General features: G+C 36.3%; 1 protein-coding gene across 4 annotated transcripts in view; it reads right to left on the bottom strand.

The window, feature by feature from the left end:
• Positions 1–18,370, bottom strand: part of PI4K2B (phosphatidylinositol 4-kinase type 2 beta) — a 22,774-nt gene extending 4,404 nt beyond the window's left edge. For 2 of the 4 annotated variants that reach the window (XM_030008495.1, XM_030008485.1), the window contains exons 1-9: positions 17,956–18,370; positions 13,390–13,547; positions 8,031–8,231; positions 7,407–7,538; positions 5,852–6,005; positions 3,578–3,645; positions 2,965–3,064; positions 1,781–1,914; positions 666–725 (exon numbers count right to left, since the gene is read on the bottom strand). In XM_030008495.1, coding sequence (XP_029864355.1) covers positions 666–725; positions 1,781–1,914; positions 2,965–3,064; positions 3,578–3,645; positions 5,852–6,005; positions 7,407–7,538; positions 8,031–8,231; positions 13,390–13,547; positions 17,956–18,235 — 1,287 coding nt within the window. In that variant the 5' untranslated portion in view covers positions 18,236–18,370. The remainder of the gene's footprint in view (positions 1–665; positions 726–1,780; positions 1,915–2,964; positions 3,065–3,577; positions 3,646–5,851; positions 6,006–7,406; positions 7,539–8,030; positions 8,232–13,389; positions 13,548–17,955) is intronic. The other 2 variants (XM_030008506.1, XM_041125484.1) reach the window with 2 other exon arrangements.

The raw sequence follows: 18,370 nt of genomic DNA, 5'->3' as shown, positions 1-18,370 counted from the left end.
TGTTCTTAGCTAAAGCTTGTTTTCCAGTATATCACACCAGTCTTAAATTTTAGAATAGCAAGAAGATGGAGAAACCATTCCCTCTTGTTTCACTGTTAAAAAAACCCAACACTTAATTATCATCAAATTTCTAATCTGAAAATGGCTGGATTGGTTCCAAGTATGGTTCTGACATTTGCTAGGATGAAGAAATTTTATTACCCCTAATACTGCTTTCCTGTGAGAGGTATTTCAATAATCAAGTTAACCCTCCAAAATAAAGTCACATTTATTTCAATAACGTAACGAAATTACCCACCAAATTTTCCATCCAAGTTTATGACTCTTCTCCAGTGTTTCATTCTTAAAACACCTTCTAAGAATATATAGGTATGAAGTCCTTCCCTATCCCCCACAAAAGCAATGAAACCCAATTACATTATTTGAAAAAATCATCTTCTATTAAAAAAAAAAAAAAAAAAAAAAAAAATCAGTACACACGTTCTGCTGTCTCATCTATATGCAAATAGGAACAAAATCTAGAGAGAAATCTAGTCTTCTCAGATGAAAATACCATCAAGTGTCTTTCAATTCAATAGGAGTCAGTTTTTGTAGCTCTAAAAAAAACAGCTGAGAAATGATGACAAATTAAATACATAAATAAAAACGTAAAAAAGCAGTCTTACCTGCCCCCTCATAACAGACATTTGGTTTTCAAAAGTAGCCTTGTCAAATCCTTTATCAGTCTTCATTAAAGAAAACAAACAGTTATTACAGGAAATGACCTATATTTTTAGCTATATATTTAGCATGCAAATTCATCAATTTCATAACACACAGTCATATTTACCAACATTATAATAATCTTTGGAAGCTTCAAATAGTCATAGTATGACCCACAAAAAAGTCTATTTATTGCAGCAAGTTTACATATGTGAAAACAAAGGATGTTCCACATCATAAAAGTAAAATACATCAGTGGATACCACTTTAGGGCATTGGTAGGTAGGCTTAATACAATCACATAATGTCATACTGCTCTGTCTCTCACTTTACTCTGGCAAAAGAATACTTCCTCCTTCAGATTTATTAAATACTTTAATTTCCACTGGGTTTAACAGAAAACCCAGAGTCACTTTGAATACAACTGAGTCAAAGACGCAAATACTGCGAATGTGTTTCAGGATCTAGTTTTGACATTACAGCTGCATTTTCATGAAAAGTTTAAAAATTCCATTTCTTTCCATCCTGATCATTTGGATTACTTCACTTGAACATCTGACACAATTGTTTTTGGAATGTTTCAGAGAAGAACAATTCTTTACATGTCAATACTGTAGCACAGTTTCAGTATCTTTAAAATAAGTCTGACTTACTTTAGACATGGTCAAGATTTCAGCATCAACTTCACACAATATATGTATGTAAAATTAAGTATTAATGATTTCCTCAGGTTGCTACAGTTTATCTTAAGTGTATACACACCACACAGGTACGTTAAATGGAGTTTTCACAAAGATTTGTGCTATAAAAGTAAACTAGCTTTAATTGATTATGTGAACCTTAGATATATAAAAGGTAATTATGTTTTCAGATAAGCTGATTACTATCAATTAGCCACATTAGTGACACAGTTTCCTCAATTATAGAAACCCTTTCTACCATGCCAACGTTAAAGCTAAAATAGCACAGTATCATGACATACGGAAGTTAAATTCACAGAAAGAAAAACCATCTAACTCTTCCATTACAGGTATTAGCTATTTCAGTAATGCTCGATTCAAAGAAGCACTCGATTCACCTTAAATAGTTCGTAAAGATCTTCACAAAGATCCTGTATGAAGTTCATATCAGAAATGCGAGGAAGAACTAGGTCTCTGGTCTCCTGAGAGAAAGGAACTTTTGCTTGAGAAAGCCAAGCCCAGTGAAAGGGATCTAATGCAGAAAAACAGTACACTTAATCATTAACAACAGGCAAAAATGAAATGCTCAAGCACTTACCACTGATACAGTACTCTGCTGCCTACTGGAAGTTCTCAGTAACACACCATTTTTCACAACATTGTTACTGCATATACATTTTTTGGCTACATTTACAAAAGCAGTTTTACAGCTACTTAGCCTTTTTTCCAAACAGTGAAAATATATTTTAAGTAATAAGATAAAATTAGTTGAAGCAGTAAGTAAAAAAGGTATATAAATTAAATACTGTAAGCAACAGTAGAGGCCTTATCCTAGTTTAGTAATACAGCTTCCTTTGGAGTAAAATAATGGCTACAATCAAACAGAAATCTTTCACGTTTGACTCATACTGAAGAATTAACTAAAAGGTAGCTACTTTTTTTTAATAACATTTTTAGTTTATTAAAATGCCACCTTCTAAGCATGCTGAACAAAACATTCTTAACTTTTCACATAATTGCTATTAAACAGCTTTTTCAAGAAATACTGTAAGAGTAATTAATATTACCAGATGTTAAAGAAGACACCAAAGATTAACTTCTACAAAGGAAGCTAAAGCTGAGAACAAGTAAAAATAACATGTTAACTTGTCTACTTGCTCAGCTACAACAGTACCCTTTGTTTTGAAATAGAAATTTGGCCATTTGAGAGACAACTTGCATATCCTTGCACTCAAGTAATTTTCCACCATGTTTTTCAAGAAAACACACATGAGAAAAGTGTTGCTAAATTGTTCCAGTTCCACAATCAGTTTACATACAGTAGTATGTTTATGAATATCCATGTGTTAACATTGTTTAAAGGTATAAGGGTAAAAAAACATGAACAAGGACTAAATCACATATGCCATTGCAAAAATGGCATTTGTTGCTAACTTTCTGAAGAAGAGTATGTTATTTAAAAATTCAATATATAACTACAGTCATGATTTCTTAGTTTCTTACTACAACACCACAAATAAAAAAATACTTATTTGGCAGTTACACTCCCAAAAGGAAGATTATTGAAGAATACAATACTTACATGCCCTCCATTCATCAGGATGCTTAAAAGGAAATGCTAAACCATTGTCAATTGCAGCAATTTTAATAGTAGATTCTTCAGCTGCTGCCCATTGGCTATCCTACGGAAGGAATATTTAAAAAAAAAAAAGTGATACCTATGTGCTTACAAAAATAGTGAAATACATCAAAAAATACTAAATAATATACATTTTAGCTTCACTGCTTAAAGTCAACTTAAACAATATAAAGCAGTATACAAATAAACTCCAGCACTTATAATTCTTACTCCACCACCATTAAAAAGGAGCCCTTCCCCCAAATACAAGATAAGCAGAGCACGTAAGTAGCTGAACAAATGTGTTTGAGCAACAGTAGGCAGTTTTATTATTATTATAGCCCAAGCTAGTAAAGAAAAAAAATACAGAACAATAAAAATAACTTCTAGCACTGTTCTATCCAGATGAGTCTAAACCAAATAGCTTTTCCATTCATTTCGTCTAGAATAATCTGCAGTTATCATAATTCCTGAGACCATGCCCCAGGATTAAAGTCATGCACTTAATCCCCTACAAGACCAAGTTATAAAAGTAAACAATTTAAAGAATATAAGTTTCAGAGTATAATTTTCTTACCTTATCTGACAGATCAAGTCCATCATCTTGTTTTTCATACCTGACTAACCAGTTATCGTTACCTCTGTCTTTAAACAGGAAAATGCATGTCACAACATGTCATTTATAAAGAAATCATTACCAAAACTGATATACAATGACTAATCTTGTAAATTGAGAATTTACCAAAGGAGTCAGGCAAAACTGTTCAAAAAGTTTTTTCCCCATCACAATACATGTGTTTTAGCTTTACTGAAACGTATGAGGCAACCGATTTACTGGAAACACCAAAAATTTATCAAGTGCTCTTAGGTACGTATTACTGCTTTAGCTTCTCCAACTGGCTGAATATACAGCAAAGTATCAAGAAAACTACAAGAAATATTTTAATCCACTTTATGCAGAAAGATTGGTTGCAGTGTGCAATTTTCCTGGGGAAAAAAAACCTGTCAGCAGCAGCAACCAGAATGACTTAGTTTTTAAGCTTCTTTTAATGCTGATGGGGAAAGGGAGAGGGCCTCCAAAATTATAGTGTGATGTTTGACTACATGGAGAAAACAGACTCTTCAAAGATGGAGGGGGGAAAAACTGAAGAGCCTTTCAGAAGCTGAAAACATCTGCACCATTCAGACAAAATTGAGACGCTGAAGGCTTTGACAAGGTCTTTTAGATAGAGGGTGATTGCATGGATTTGTAGGTCCTTCTGTCATCTTAAGGTGCTCCCTTAAGCTTAGTTAAACATCCATCAGAAGATTTTCATGTTCCATCATGAAAAAACTAGATGTATTAGATGAAGGTAGAATCATCCACGTAATGAGGTTTTGCATTTTGAGTACTTTTCTTACAATTTTAAGAATGTCCCAGGACACAATATTTGTTTGGAAATGCTGGGATCTATTTGATACATGTGAAAGACCATAGCAGCAGCTAGAAAGTGTTATGTTCTGTCCTGGTTTCAGCTAGGATAGAGTTAATTTTCTTCCTAGTAGCTGGTATAGTGTTATGTTTTGAGTTCAGTATGAGAAGAACGTTGATAACACACTGATGTCTTCATTTGTTGCTAAGTAATGTTTAGACTAAGTCAAGGATTTTTCAGCTTCTCATGCCCAGCCAGCAGGAAGGCTGGAGGGGAACACGAAGTTGGGAGGGGACACAGCCAGGACAGCTGACCCAAACTGGCCAAAGGGGTATTCCATACCATGTGACATCATGCCCAGTATATAAACTGGGGGGACTTGGGGTGGGGGAGATCGCCGCTCAGGAACTACTGGGGGTCGGTCGGCAAGCGGTGAGCAATTGCATTGTGCATCACTTGTTTTGTATATTCCAATCCTTTTATTATTATTATTGTCATTTTATTATTTTTATTATTATCATTATTAGTTTCTTCCTTTCTGTTCTATTAAACTGTTCTATCTCAACCCATGAGTTTTACTTTTCTTTTTTTTTTCCCCCCAATTGTCTCCCCCATCCCACTGGGTGGAAGGGGGAGTGAGCGAGCAGCTGCATGGTGCTTAGTTAACAGCTGAGGTTAAAGCATGACACATTCTTATGACTCACTCTTTCAGTTTGCTTCTAAAAAGCCACAGGTTAGAGTGACTTATTTTCAGATGGATTCCTTTCTAATAAGTGAATTTAAGAAAAGGAAAATTAACTAGAGCTGGTATGTCTGAAGAAGAGTAAAGATGCCTACCTCTGACAAAGCAGCAAAGAAAGTATTTTAAATATAAAACTGTCTTTGGATTCTTGAGGAAATAGATCACCTACATAGTCAACAGAAGAATCCCAGCTTCTGAGTGAAAGAAACAAGAATGCAGGAAAACCGAGCGATATATATCACAGTTGTACTTCAGTGCCTAGTCACAATATGAACTATTTTGCACTGATGCAAAACTGTGCTGTTAATCAGCTCCACCTTAACATAAAAGGAATGGTAGTCATGGCTTTTCTTATGGTTCCTGAAACCCCACCATTCCTTATCCTAATCAGGGGAAACAGACAGTTAATAGCCTACTATTAGAATTCAAGCCTAAAGTATTTTTTCTTGAATTCTTACATTGCTTTAAAGTATCAAGTAACAGCCAAAAAGGGTTGTTTGGATTTCATCATATTGCAATATTTAATGTTTGAATCCAAAGTAAATTTTTTAAAGTTTAAAATGCAACATTCTGGCCTTCAATTGTGAGAAAAGCATTTGAAATGCATTAAAAGCCTTCAGCAGCAACTTTCAGCCAGCATTGCTTACCATTTCTGCCTCACAAAAGTAGATAGATACCGAGAGACACTAACAAATACCTGTATTTCTGATGACATAATCCAAGATAACCAATCTTTCAAACTGTGACTGAAATTCTTTCCTTGTGTTCTCAGGTAAGGGATCAGTTTCAAACTTCCTGAGCCAGTAGTCAGCTTCCTTATATCCTTCAACAAACAGCTGAAAGGAGCCAACCTGAAACATTAAGAAACTGCTTTTGGAAAATGCACTTGGATAGGTCACATAACTAATCTTAACATTAACAGAAAAACTGATTATATACTTTCAAAGTTCAGAACACAGGAAGCATGACATTAAAAAAAAAATTACTAAGTGGTTTCTCTTTCATTCCTAAATTCTAAAAAAAAAAAAAAAAAAAAAAAAAAAGACTCAAATCATGAGGGTTTTTTCTAGTTTTTTTGGTGTTGGTTTTTTTTATTTATTTATTTGTTTAAGCACTCACTAAGTTCACCGGGAATAAAACGTAGCCAGACAGCTCAACATAAAAGAACACTCAGTATCACGAGCAATATTTGAAATAAAGCAAAAGATATAACATCTATTGTCTTTTTCATTGGAAACACTTGGTTCAATAGTTCATAGGAAACTCACCAAAATTTACAGGAGAAAAATCCTCCTCTCTGAAAAACTTGTTTAAGGCTGCTGTTCTCATCAATGAAACATACATTTTTCAAGACAGACACTTTTTGCATGAAAATGGCTGAAATATATTTTTCCAAAAGAGTCCAAGGAAGAAAACTACAGATGGCATAGGCTCCATATGTATGGGCAACAGGAAAGGTGCTCAAGATTAAAATTCAGAAAAGGACTTATATTCAAGAAGTAATATGCAGATGCACACATGCAGAGACATGGATAAACACATAGCATGTGAAATAATCATGCTAATACAAGCTTGCATAACATATGTCACATGGATCAAAATTGCTGGAAACTGACACAAATTAATTACCCAAGCTGTACATGACCTGTGTTTTAAAAGTTTAGGAGTACAACACTGTGGTGATATTTTGGTACTACAAAAAGGCCCATTAGGCAAGATAGATGTGAGGTTTTAGTCAGTGGAGCACTGCACACAAGATGAAAGGAGGGTACGATGGACACACAATAGGATACCTAAAAGAATAAAAGAAACAATAGAAGGGGGGGGGGGAATCAAGATTTAGGAAAAATGAAAGAACTAGATAAATTACAGGGGAGAAACAATTAGACATTATAAAAACATGACACTGAAGGGAAATATACTAAGCAGTCAAGAAAATGAAAGAAAAGAACAGTGAGACATGTACAACATCTTAACATGTTACTCCTCCAGCAGAAAGCTAGACTGCAAACTGAAACAAAAAGTGGCAAGATTATTAAAATAGTTCCAATGAAGGAATGATGTAACAAAGTGGGACAGATTTTGCGTAGAAACAGTCATATTTATCAAACTTCAGTCATTCAGAGATAGTTTTCAACAAGTAACAAGGTTTTTCTTCTACTGTTGAAGTTACCTATAATCTTATTTTTCTTTTTAAATTCAGTTTTGTCTAAGAATCAGGAAATGCACAGATTACTTATTTTTCATCTTACCTTAGGAGGTAGTCCAATTCGATTAAATTTTTTAGCAACTTTTGGCACTTTCTCTAAAGCATATTTTTTTCCTCTTGACTTTGCACGATCTATTGCACTGTAATTAAAGGTCTCACTGACAAGCCAGACAACCTTAAAATATGAAAGTTAAGAACACAGCTCAGAATTCCTTATTATTTCAATTATAAGTTTACAGTAAAATTTAAGCTTAGTTGTCAAAAAAACAAAAAGGAAGCATCAGGCATTTCCAAAAGACAAATTTTATATAAAAGGATGAATATTTGCTATTTTACTTATCTCAAACAAAAATGGGAATCTTTATATGCTGCTTTTTGCAATTTTTGCATCTCACCAAAACATGAGGCATGAAAGTATCAGAACATGCTAGAAACTGAATTGGTTCCAGAGATTCAATTCAGATCTCAAACTTATCCTTTAAAACAAAAATTACAGTCATTATTTCTACACCAAACCACTATGCCTTTGGACTTGGAATAGTTCATAAATGACTTAGGGATAATGCATGATATACAAGGATGTCTCCACAACTACAGTCCAGAGACTCACAGATCTGTCACTATATATTTTTTTTGCATTCAATAATTTAGGTATTTTAACTTTTACCTTAGTTTTAGGTACAACTCCTAGCCCCAGCTTGTCATCCACAAGGTAGGCACCAGCTTCAGAGAGGTATCCCTGATTTGGAACGAGGCAGCCTCTGCCAAAGCAGCAAGGACAACAAACTTTGTGAAAATATTTGGTCCATTTTGGATTTAGATGTCCATAAGGCTCTTCAGATTTTGGTTTGAACACTCCAATAATTTTCTAGGATAAATAATACAAAATTAAAGTATAAATACTTTGAGTTGCAAAAGATTAAAATTATTTTGAAAATTAGTTATTTGAAAGTATTGATTAGATACTATACATTGCATTTTACAGTTGCTCTTTTTAGATGACAAAATAATAAAACAAAATGGTATTCCAAATAAATTTATCATCAAAAGCTTGTCTAGAAGTAGTACCAATTCAAAATAAGCTCTTCATAAGAGAAAAATCCAAACCAGCTAACATTTACTAGTTTTTCAAAATTAGAGGGCTGCATTTTAGAATACAATTTTTTTTTTTTATAGTCTAAGTTTTTTAAAAAGGACACTGTAAAAGTAGTTTTAAAAATCACTTTCAGCCCACCAATTAACTCATCGACAAGATATTTCAGAGACATAATGGTTCCAGGAAAGTGACAAACATACAGAATGCTAATAATCAGATGTTACCTTTTCTCTTTTATATCTATTTTGTTTATTGCTTTAAGTTTGAATGGATCAAAATGTTCTGCACTTTGCAATTCCAAAAGGTGGTGTCTCTTACCACAGCTGTAGATTCCTCAACTCAAAGCTGACAATGGTTCACACACACATCAGCTACTATTTACATTGGAGATGCATAGTAAAGCTTAAAATTACTCAGAGTACTGTGTCCAATTTTGGACACTACACTTTAAGAAATCTGTTAAACTGGAGAAAGTTGAAAAAAACAATGAGAATAAGCACAAAAAAATGTTAATAATGAAAGACTCTATGATTGTTTGGCCTAAGAGAAAATGGGGCACAATGAACTACGGTAATAGGTTGCTATAGAGAAAAGAAGAAAAACACATTTACTGTTAACGAGCCAAGAAATGATAGGCTTAAATCCCAGCAGAGAAGTTGGAAAGAAAAAACCCTTTTGAACTTTAAGAGCAGCTCAAGACTGGAACAGACTGGCAGGTTGTAGAGTCTCCAAAACAGGACACCGCCAACAACAGGTTAGATATTCATCAGGAATCATGTTAAAATGATCCTGCTCCACAACACAGGCATTAAATAGATGATTTCTCAAGGTGCCTCCTACACGTGACTCTCTATCTGTTAACCTGGAACCACAAGATTATTACCACACTAAAATACATAACCTTCCAGTTATCTTTGATAAACTTTAGCCTAGTGCATAAAGTCCATGAACTCTTCCATAGCTCAAGTGAAATGCTGTAAAAATGCTGTATCTTCATTCCTTCCCATAGGACCATGGTAAGTAAATCAAATTCGTATCTAATAAATATTTAAGAACAACTGTTTAAAAAGCATTTTCCCATATTAGTACTTTCCTGAATCATTATAAAAAAAGTTATTATCTCAATAAGCTAAACACCACCTGTTGTTGCACCAACACTCATAGCCAATTTACACCCTTAAGTCATGAACAAGTTTGCTGGCAGTCAGAAACTAGCATTCTGCTTCAGTAACTGCTGATTCAACCAGATTAGGGAGAGGACCTGACTAGTTGTTCTAGCTTCTAGAGAATTCTCACCCACTTTGTCCAAGACAATCTAACTAGTCCAAGATTGTCCAAGACAAACTAACTACAGAGAACTTCATTCCATTTGTAAACAGATTACACAAGACACCACGCATTAGTAGCACCACCTGTCTTGTCCATCTGTTTTGATTCATTCCCATCAACTACCAGGAGAAATAAATTACAAAATATCACCATTTGCATTCATCCTATAAAATAAGTTTCCTATGAACAGGGGCAGGAAACAAATTGACAAAAATTCCTGTTTTCGGTATGCTGTTATCTGTGATTCTACAGTCACATTCAAAATCAAGAGCAAGTTCTATGCAACTGCACAGACACAATTCAATTTAGACCTACACAAAAGGTTATGCTTAAAATAAATATGCTATGCAATGTGAAAGACTGCAATGTTCTCTGAACACACTATTTTTTTTTTCTTTTTTTTTTTTTTAAAATCACAACACTTTGGAAACTGAATTTACTTGGTATACTAGTTTAGTCAAAATTCTAATGTTAGGTTTAGAATTGTTAAAGAGTTATTTAAACTTTTCCCATTGAATCACAGGTATCTACCTGCTCAAAACAAAGCTAGAAGCTTTTCGTTTCCCAGAAACATAGCGGGGTGTTTAGTAGTATATGCCAAGCCATTAATTATCTCTTTTCTGAATTGCTCTTTGGATAATACTTCCTACAAACTACCCATTTTAAAAAGGAGCTTAGCTCATTCCATTACTTGCCTGGACTGTACTGTGCTATACTATCAAATCTAGATATGGTTTTCAAGGTTTCACTGAAGTTAGAACCTTGCTACATTTTGCAGAGCCACTGCTGTTGAGGATCAGAGTAGAACAGGCTTCCAAGGCCAGTCATAATTTTGCAAGTCAAAATTAATTTCTAGACTGACTCCATTGGCATTACCAATTAGCCAATAGCTAAACTGTCAAAAGCATGTTGCAGAACAGTTTGTAACAGACACAATGTGTTTCACTTTATTGGTTACACAATGAACAACAAATGCAGAAATATTCAACACTTCAGCAATCGTGCTGCTTAAGTACTGAACTGCTTCATATCAGTATACAACTGTGCCAATAAATGCAAAAGTTAATAATTTAGTTAGGCAATTTTAGTTTTATCTTTCTGATAGACCCAAAGCAGCGAATAAGATGTATAACCTGTAACTTGATATTAGTGTGGGTAAACACTTCAGAAACTGACCAGTAAGAAGGCTTAGCATGTCTTCAGTAAACTCTTCCCCAGCGTAAGGAAGAGGAGATTACTCAAGAAGAATAGGAGAAAGCAAGTCACATAACTGGTCTGAAGTAGAATGATACAATACTCCGTCAAACAGAATGTGAAATCCATTCTACAAACGGCACTTGCACTATTGACAAAATGAAGTTTTATCAGACCTTTAAATATGGGTAACAAATTTGGATAAACTCTAAATTTAGCGCAAAGAATAAAAGCAAAATTGAAAGTCAGCTAGGAACTCTGTAACATTATTCTCACAATCCCATGTTGGCAAATACATTCATATTTTGCAATGAATTTTTTCTGGTCCACATAAAAAAAAAAAAAAGGTGGTTTTTTAGTCTTTATTTCTCCTAAATACTTACATTCAAATCAATGACCTGCATGAAGGGGGAGGGCAAGTCACTACTACTACGAACTTAACTAGGAAGAAAAACAACACGTCACTGCAAACCAGAAGTAAAACCAACAAGAAAATCACCACATAAGAAACAAGGAAATAAGTTGCTCCATCAAAAATACTGTTGGTTACAAAAATAATGTGTAAGTACTCTCTCATTAGCCCCAGGGCACAGTGAGTCTCTCAGGCATTTGCTAGTCACCGAAAAACTGCGAAATCAGCCCGGAGAGGCTTCAGACAAAACAGATTTGCACATATGGAAATCCAGAACAAGTATGATCCTTTTTTTAGTAATTTCCCTACTAACTAACTTTCTAAGACTAAAAGATCTCAATTGCACAGCATTAAGAAAAACTCAAAAAAAACCCACAACCAGTTTTAAAGCTTTTTTATCATAACACTGTAGAATACTCTTTAGACACATCATGCACTGAATTTTTGAAAAAGTATTGATTTAAACCAGTATTTGGTTACTTACTAAGATTTCTTCCTATTGCGTATGAAATAAGATACAATCCTAATTTAAAATACCTCTTCAAAAACAGTATAAATTTTGAATATGTATATATAACCATACAACCTGAAAACCTACTGAAGTAGGGAAGTGACCTGAAGTTTAAAAGGTCTGCTGAAACTTTGAACAGGTTTTCATATTAACAGCATTGTACGCGACAGCAAGAATCCCACAAAGCCATTAGAGAAAGAATTTTTTTTTTTTCCAGTTTCAAAAAAGAGACCTTCCTTCCCAACCTACTTTGGCTCTCCTCCACCAGAATGAAGGGGGTCATTACTAACAAATGTTCCTGGAACACAGGAGTATGAACTGCAATGTGCAGAAGATTTTGAAGGGGTAGTTCTGCCACTTTCCATCTTAACACAAATAAATATGTGAATTTATGAATTTATTTCTAAGTCAGGTAACTACTCTAAAAATCACTCATTCAATAAAGTGTAAAAACTTACCACCAGAAAAGTGGCATTAAAACAAACCAAACATCTATGAAAATTAAGTGGCAAAACAGGAATGTATGTAATGACCAATAATATGAATAAAAGCTAAACAAAGAAATAATACTTCCTAAACAAATGGGAAATGACAGTTTTGGGGATGCAGGTAAGTACAACCACCTGAATATGTTCTGAAAACCTAGGCACTTAAAAGTGTTACACCTTCCACGTCAAACACAGCTGGGATCTTCAGGATTAATGAACACCTACATCTACCTAAGACCAGAAGACTGCTGACTGAGCTTAAAATAAAATCAGATATGACATATTAACAAAGGTGTGGGGGTTGGGAGTCTTCTTTTTTGGAACAGGTCAGTAAGCAGACAAAGTATATCTGATTTAAAGAAAACAATGTGAAAGGATGTCAGAGACATCATTTTCTCTTACTAAATAATGCTAACCAAATGTAACTTTTCAAGCAAGATATTCAGGTAACTGTTACTTCTCTGTCTCAAAGTAACCTTACGACACCTCTTTGATGATCACTATTCAAGGTACCATTTACCACTAAGGGAAGGGAAACCAAATCTTCAAGTTAAGATTCAGCAGACAAGTACAAGTAAAAAGGTAGATTTTTTTTATATAGAAACCTAAACAGTACCCAAATCAGAACCTCAGTTGTGTCAAGAATCAATTAAAACGTACAAAACCCAAAATATTAGCTTCTGAACAACAGAATTTCTGAATTGTTTTCAGACGTTAAAGAGGCCCTTTTATTTCTTCCATATTTCTTCAATGCAGAACATTCAAAACATCATAAAACTGCAACAGATAAATAATAGTTACTTGGGCTTAGCTTATGCTACAAGACATAATCAGAAATCTAAATATTATTTGCATTGATTTTTCCAACATAGATTTTGGCATACCATAAATTATTGAACAACTTATTTAAGTGAATTTCCATTTAAATAGAATTTTAAAATTTCCATTGTAAACTCGTTGCTGATAGTGTCTCTGATTTTGCAGTAACATGCTCACCCCTTTTGGATCCTTGGCAAAGTAACTCCCACTGGATCCTTGAGAAATTCTTTCTGGAAAAACTCCACACTCTATAGCTTGTTCTGCTCTCAGAATAATTTCTGCAAATTCTGGATCATCTAAAAATATATTCATATCAGCAGTATGTCCTGTATGCCCTGAAAAATAAGAAAACAAGCAATCTTAAGTGTAATTTTTACTACGAATTAACAACATGAGTGAACACACTGAAAAGCTAACAGCCTTTCCTGTTAATGCCCATTCAATAGCAGGCTAAAAAATCTGGTCCATTAAATCAGTGCAAGTTTTCCCACTGACCTACCCACATCTAATCAACCTTTTGTTTAAAGTAAATCAGCTGAATCAGCAACAACTAATTTGAGACTACCCCTGCAAAGTGTTTATACTTTTCAAGGATTTTTTTTTTTTATTTTATTTACATAAGGAAAACTGTAAGAGAAAAATCCCTTCAAAATCATATTTGTAAAAAAAAAAAAGCTGAAGATTTTAAATAACATTTTTATTAAGATTTTTGTATCCTTTTGTAGAGAAAGCTACCTGAACATAAACTGTCCATCACCCACTAACTGTTACAATGGTATCATACCATTCATTTAACAGCTTGGCTAACGTTCATTATCTGCTAAGACACAATAATGTTATTCACAAAACAATCCGTTACATGTAGCACCGACAAGCGGCACCAACATCCCAGTGAAGTACTGCATGCCACCACCATTCCAACATTAAAACACTATCAATTACTTGCAGAATTTCTTTACATACCGACCAAAAGATCAGCTCTATGCAGGCATTTATGCAAACTCTGTGACTCTATGCAAACATTTAGAAAGATTACTAGAAAAGAAGTTGCCAGGATTTAATACTTCTGTTGCTCTTTAAACTTTTTCAAATTATTTCTTTGCAAGTGTTGAAACTGTAGATTTTTGTATCTTACTTAAGGCTAGAAATAATCCACATTCTTACAGAGTGCATTTCCATGGGTCTGTGCATTAGGGCTCATTTCTGCATTAAGAAACAGCTATATTATTCTAAATTAAACATTCATAGATGAAGTCACTGTGTTCCCATTTCAGCACTTGGAAGAAATGCAAGATAAAACAAAACACATACATTATTCTGAACTGACAACTGACACAGAATCCATTCAGAAAAGGTACTCCTAAACAGTATGTGGACAGCCAAATAAAAAAATAAATAATAAAAATCACTCTTGATGTTTTGGAACACCTTTCTGTAGCACAGCACATTCTTTGAAGTTTTCTAGGGCATTACCACTTGCTTGCATGAACCACTCACAAATAATAACATGGCTTCCAGACAAAAACAACTGAAAAGCATAAAACATCAGAAAACCTTAATACAAGTTGGCAACAAGAAGAGAAGCCTTAAAACTAGTAACAGCTCATTCTTAAGGATCAACAACTGTAGCCCATTGGATCAGAATCTGTTAGGCCAATACTTGGCCAATACTTCTGCAATAAACTACAGTTTAATTTTAAGGCTTTCATTAGGACTGCCAGGGACAATCAATAAATCGCATTTCAGAGTCAGCCACCAAGAGAGAGGGAAACGGTTCTAAGACTTCCCTGTCACAAAGTACTTAAGTGAGTTAGGGAAATAAACCAAAAAACCCACAATACATTTATGGGAAAAGTCACTTTAAAGCAGTGGTTCTTACTCCATATTCAAGCCTCAACTATCTCTACATGAGAAACATCACATCACACTGCCGAGCTGCAACTACTACATATTTCTGTGAAATTTCAAGTGAAAGCAAAATCAAGGTTGTGCATTATACTGTTACCAAACAAAATACAACATCCATATTAAGTTGCTCTGCACATTAATCTTCCAGATGAAGAGGACCTACAGATGAACTTTATATCACAGGGATTGAAGTTGTATATGTGGAAGACAACTTTCTCAGAGGTCAGTTTTTACTTTCTGTACATTCATTCCAGAAGCTGAAACCATAAGAAGTCTCACTGCCTCGAGGAAATTCTTCAACCATGACTTTTCTAACATAAAAGATAACTGCAGGAAAAATATATTCAATTAAAAATCAAATTAAAAACAAAAAATAATTTTTGAAACTTACGATTTGTTCAGTATTGCTACTGTGCTACTGGAAAGCCTTTGTTACCACAGTGATGTGGCTGTACAAAAAATATATAGGCTGAAAACAAGGAAACTGGCAGTTTTAAGAAGCTTTCTTTCATTTTATCAACACTATCCATGTGAAAATAAGCCATTTTCATTGAAGCTAGTATTTGCTGAATATGGCAGGGTTTTCTGTGTTGGTTTCTTCTTCAAAAATTATTTTAATCAAGTTCTCCACTGTGAAAGCATGTTATGGTCACAACTTACTCCCAGTACAGTCTCTAAACTTACAATTATAACTAATCAAGGTTTTTCTTGCAACCGCTCTTGAAACTACTCTTCTCATTAAACTCCCACTCAGTAGACCAGGGCTCACACACACACACACACAGTCTAACCACCAAGCTCAATAACTTTTTTCAAATTAATTTGGACAAGGCCTAAGGCTGTGAAGCTGCTATACTGGAATGATGAGGATATGCCAAAGAAGGTACGAATACCATCATCCACGTATACTCCTCAACCTGTTCTTCCGTCAAGTTAACATAAGCTAAACTAATACACTTTACAAGAGTAATATGTATGAACTCCTTCAATACTAAACTAGCTTTATACTACTTTAACACTAATGTGATTAAACGTAGTCCCGTCAACCAATTCCATCTTCTTCTATACAGTCTCATATTCTGACCATAATTCCATTATAAAAACACTCTCCGTGTTGCAATAACACGCATGAATAACATCCGCTGCACGTTTGTTCCACCTGACATGTGAAACAATCCTGTACCTTCAAGTGTTAGACACACAGAAAAGGTAAGGACAAGGAAACAAGAGCAAGAGATGAGATGCGGCAATCAATCACAGTTCTGAGATTTTCTTACATACTCTTGGGGCAGATCCCAAGTAGGGATCTCTGCATTCACCATCCTAATTGCCCCAGTGGTGCCAGACCCACGGCTCTGGTCTCCACTCTGAAGCATTAACTAATATGTTTTGCTAGAGGCACTGTCTCATTAACACATCTTAAGTCTTGTGGGAACAAGACATGAGAACTCTAACATTTTAATAGCATATTTGCATTACAGGGCTGGTCTGCACTTGGGGCCATTGGTCAAAAGACGAGATTTTTTTTTTTTTTCTTATAGTTAAACACAGTACACCAGCAAAAGCTCTCTGTGGCTACCAAAAAAAAAAGTTACTAGCATAACTTATTTTGCTCAAATTGATGGGATTTTTATTTTTGTTTTGTTTGGGTTTTTTTTATTTAATACCCTATTGTTGCAAAAGGAACAATTTTTACCAGTCTCTAGCAAGAAATCCTATGGTATAATTACAACAGCCAACACTATTAAGTGATAGAAGTCCACAGATTTCCGTCAGCCAACCTTTCCTAGATGTACATCTATTTACAAAGTCGCACAGAATCAGAAAACTTGAAAGTTTAAAGGAAAAAAAGTAAGCAATAAATATTGTTAAGTTTGTCATCTTGCCCCTATATTTAGAATTAGGTAACAGCCACGCTTATGCTTCTTTTCAAATTGATAACTAAGTTCCTGCATTTCTGAATTTTCACATCACATTACTTTCTCTCTTCAAGACTGGATTTCAAAACATGGAAAGCAGATAAATTTTGATGAAAACCAAAAACATGACAGAAGAGTCCACATCTAAAACTCTTAACACGTGATGGTACAAAGAAGCGAAGAGATGACTGGAGCAAAGAACAGAAACAGAGTAAAGTTTTCTTTACAGGATGAAAAGATGGGGGTCACCAGCAAGTAATTGCTGGAATAGGCCTGACAAATAGAAAACTTGACAGAGTTCACCAAGTGTTCAGGAAGCAGCAGCCAGTCTCATTACAGAACAGTCTGCAAAACATGCAAAGCCAGAAGTTTCAAAAAACATGACAGAAACAAACAAAGCAAAGCCCAGCAAAACAGAAGACAGAGAACAAGGACAAGTAACAGTGGAGACACTCACGAAGACGTAAATGAGTTCGTGCAGCCCTGCACATAAAGATAAAGCATTTGAATTTCGAGCCATTCACAGCACTTTCCCTTCAAAGACTGTTCGTCAGCGAGCCCGCAAGCCGAGCAAGGGCAACGCACCTCTGCCCCTCGCTGATAACCCTGCCTTGCCATAAAAGCTCGCCATCAGCTCCCTACGAGACAGGGACACCCCAAGGAGGCATCGGGCACGGCACATCGAGCGTACTTTAGTCCCTACAGGTATTTTTCGAGCCTCGCTGGCAGGGCAGGGCAGGGCAGGGCAGGGCAGGGCAGGACCGGGCAGGCGCTACCTCTCCCGCCGGAGACACCCGGGCAGCCTAACCCCGTCAGCCCTCCCCGAGCAAAGCCACCCTGCCCCGAGCGGCGCTGGCGCTCCCCCCGCAGCTCCCCTCCGCCTTCAGCCGAGCCCGGCGGCGGCCCCGGGCCGTACCTGCGGCGGCGCGGGGCTCCTTGTCCCAGGCGGCGCCCGCTCGGCGGCCGCGGCCCGACGCCCGCAGGAGAGGCTCGTCCTCTCCATCCCCTTCGGGCCCCGAGTCCTCCTCACCCTCCTCCTCCTCCTCCTCGAGCCCCAGCTCCCCACACAGCCTCACAGCCCCGCCGGGGGCGGCTTTCACCCTTTGCGGCCCCCGCCAGGGTGGTCCCGCCTGAGGCGCCGGCTCCGCCAGGAGCAGCAGCCGCTCGTCGGGCTCCTCGGCACCCGGCTCCGCCATGGGCGGCCGGGGGCCGAGCGCGGAGGGAGGCAGGCAGGCGGACGCCGCCAGGCCGGCTCAGGCCCCTCCGCCGCAGCCCATGGCGCTGCCGGCCGCCACAGCCCGCTCCGCGGCCGCGGCTCCTGTCACGGCCCT

The sequence above is a fragment of the Aquila chrysaetos genome, chromosome 1 (genome assembly GCF_900496995.4).
Source record: "Aquila chrysaetos chrysaetos chromosome 1, bAquChr1.4, whole genome shotgun sequence".
Taxonomy (NCBI): Eukaryota; Metazoa; Chordata; class Aves; order Accipitriformes; family Accipitridae; genus Aquila; species Aquila chrysaetos.
Note: the sequence above shows the minus strand (reverse complement) of the source record. Positions and strands in the feature narration are given on the sequence as shown.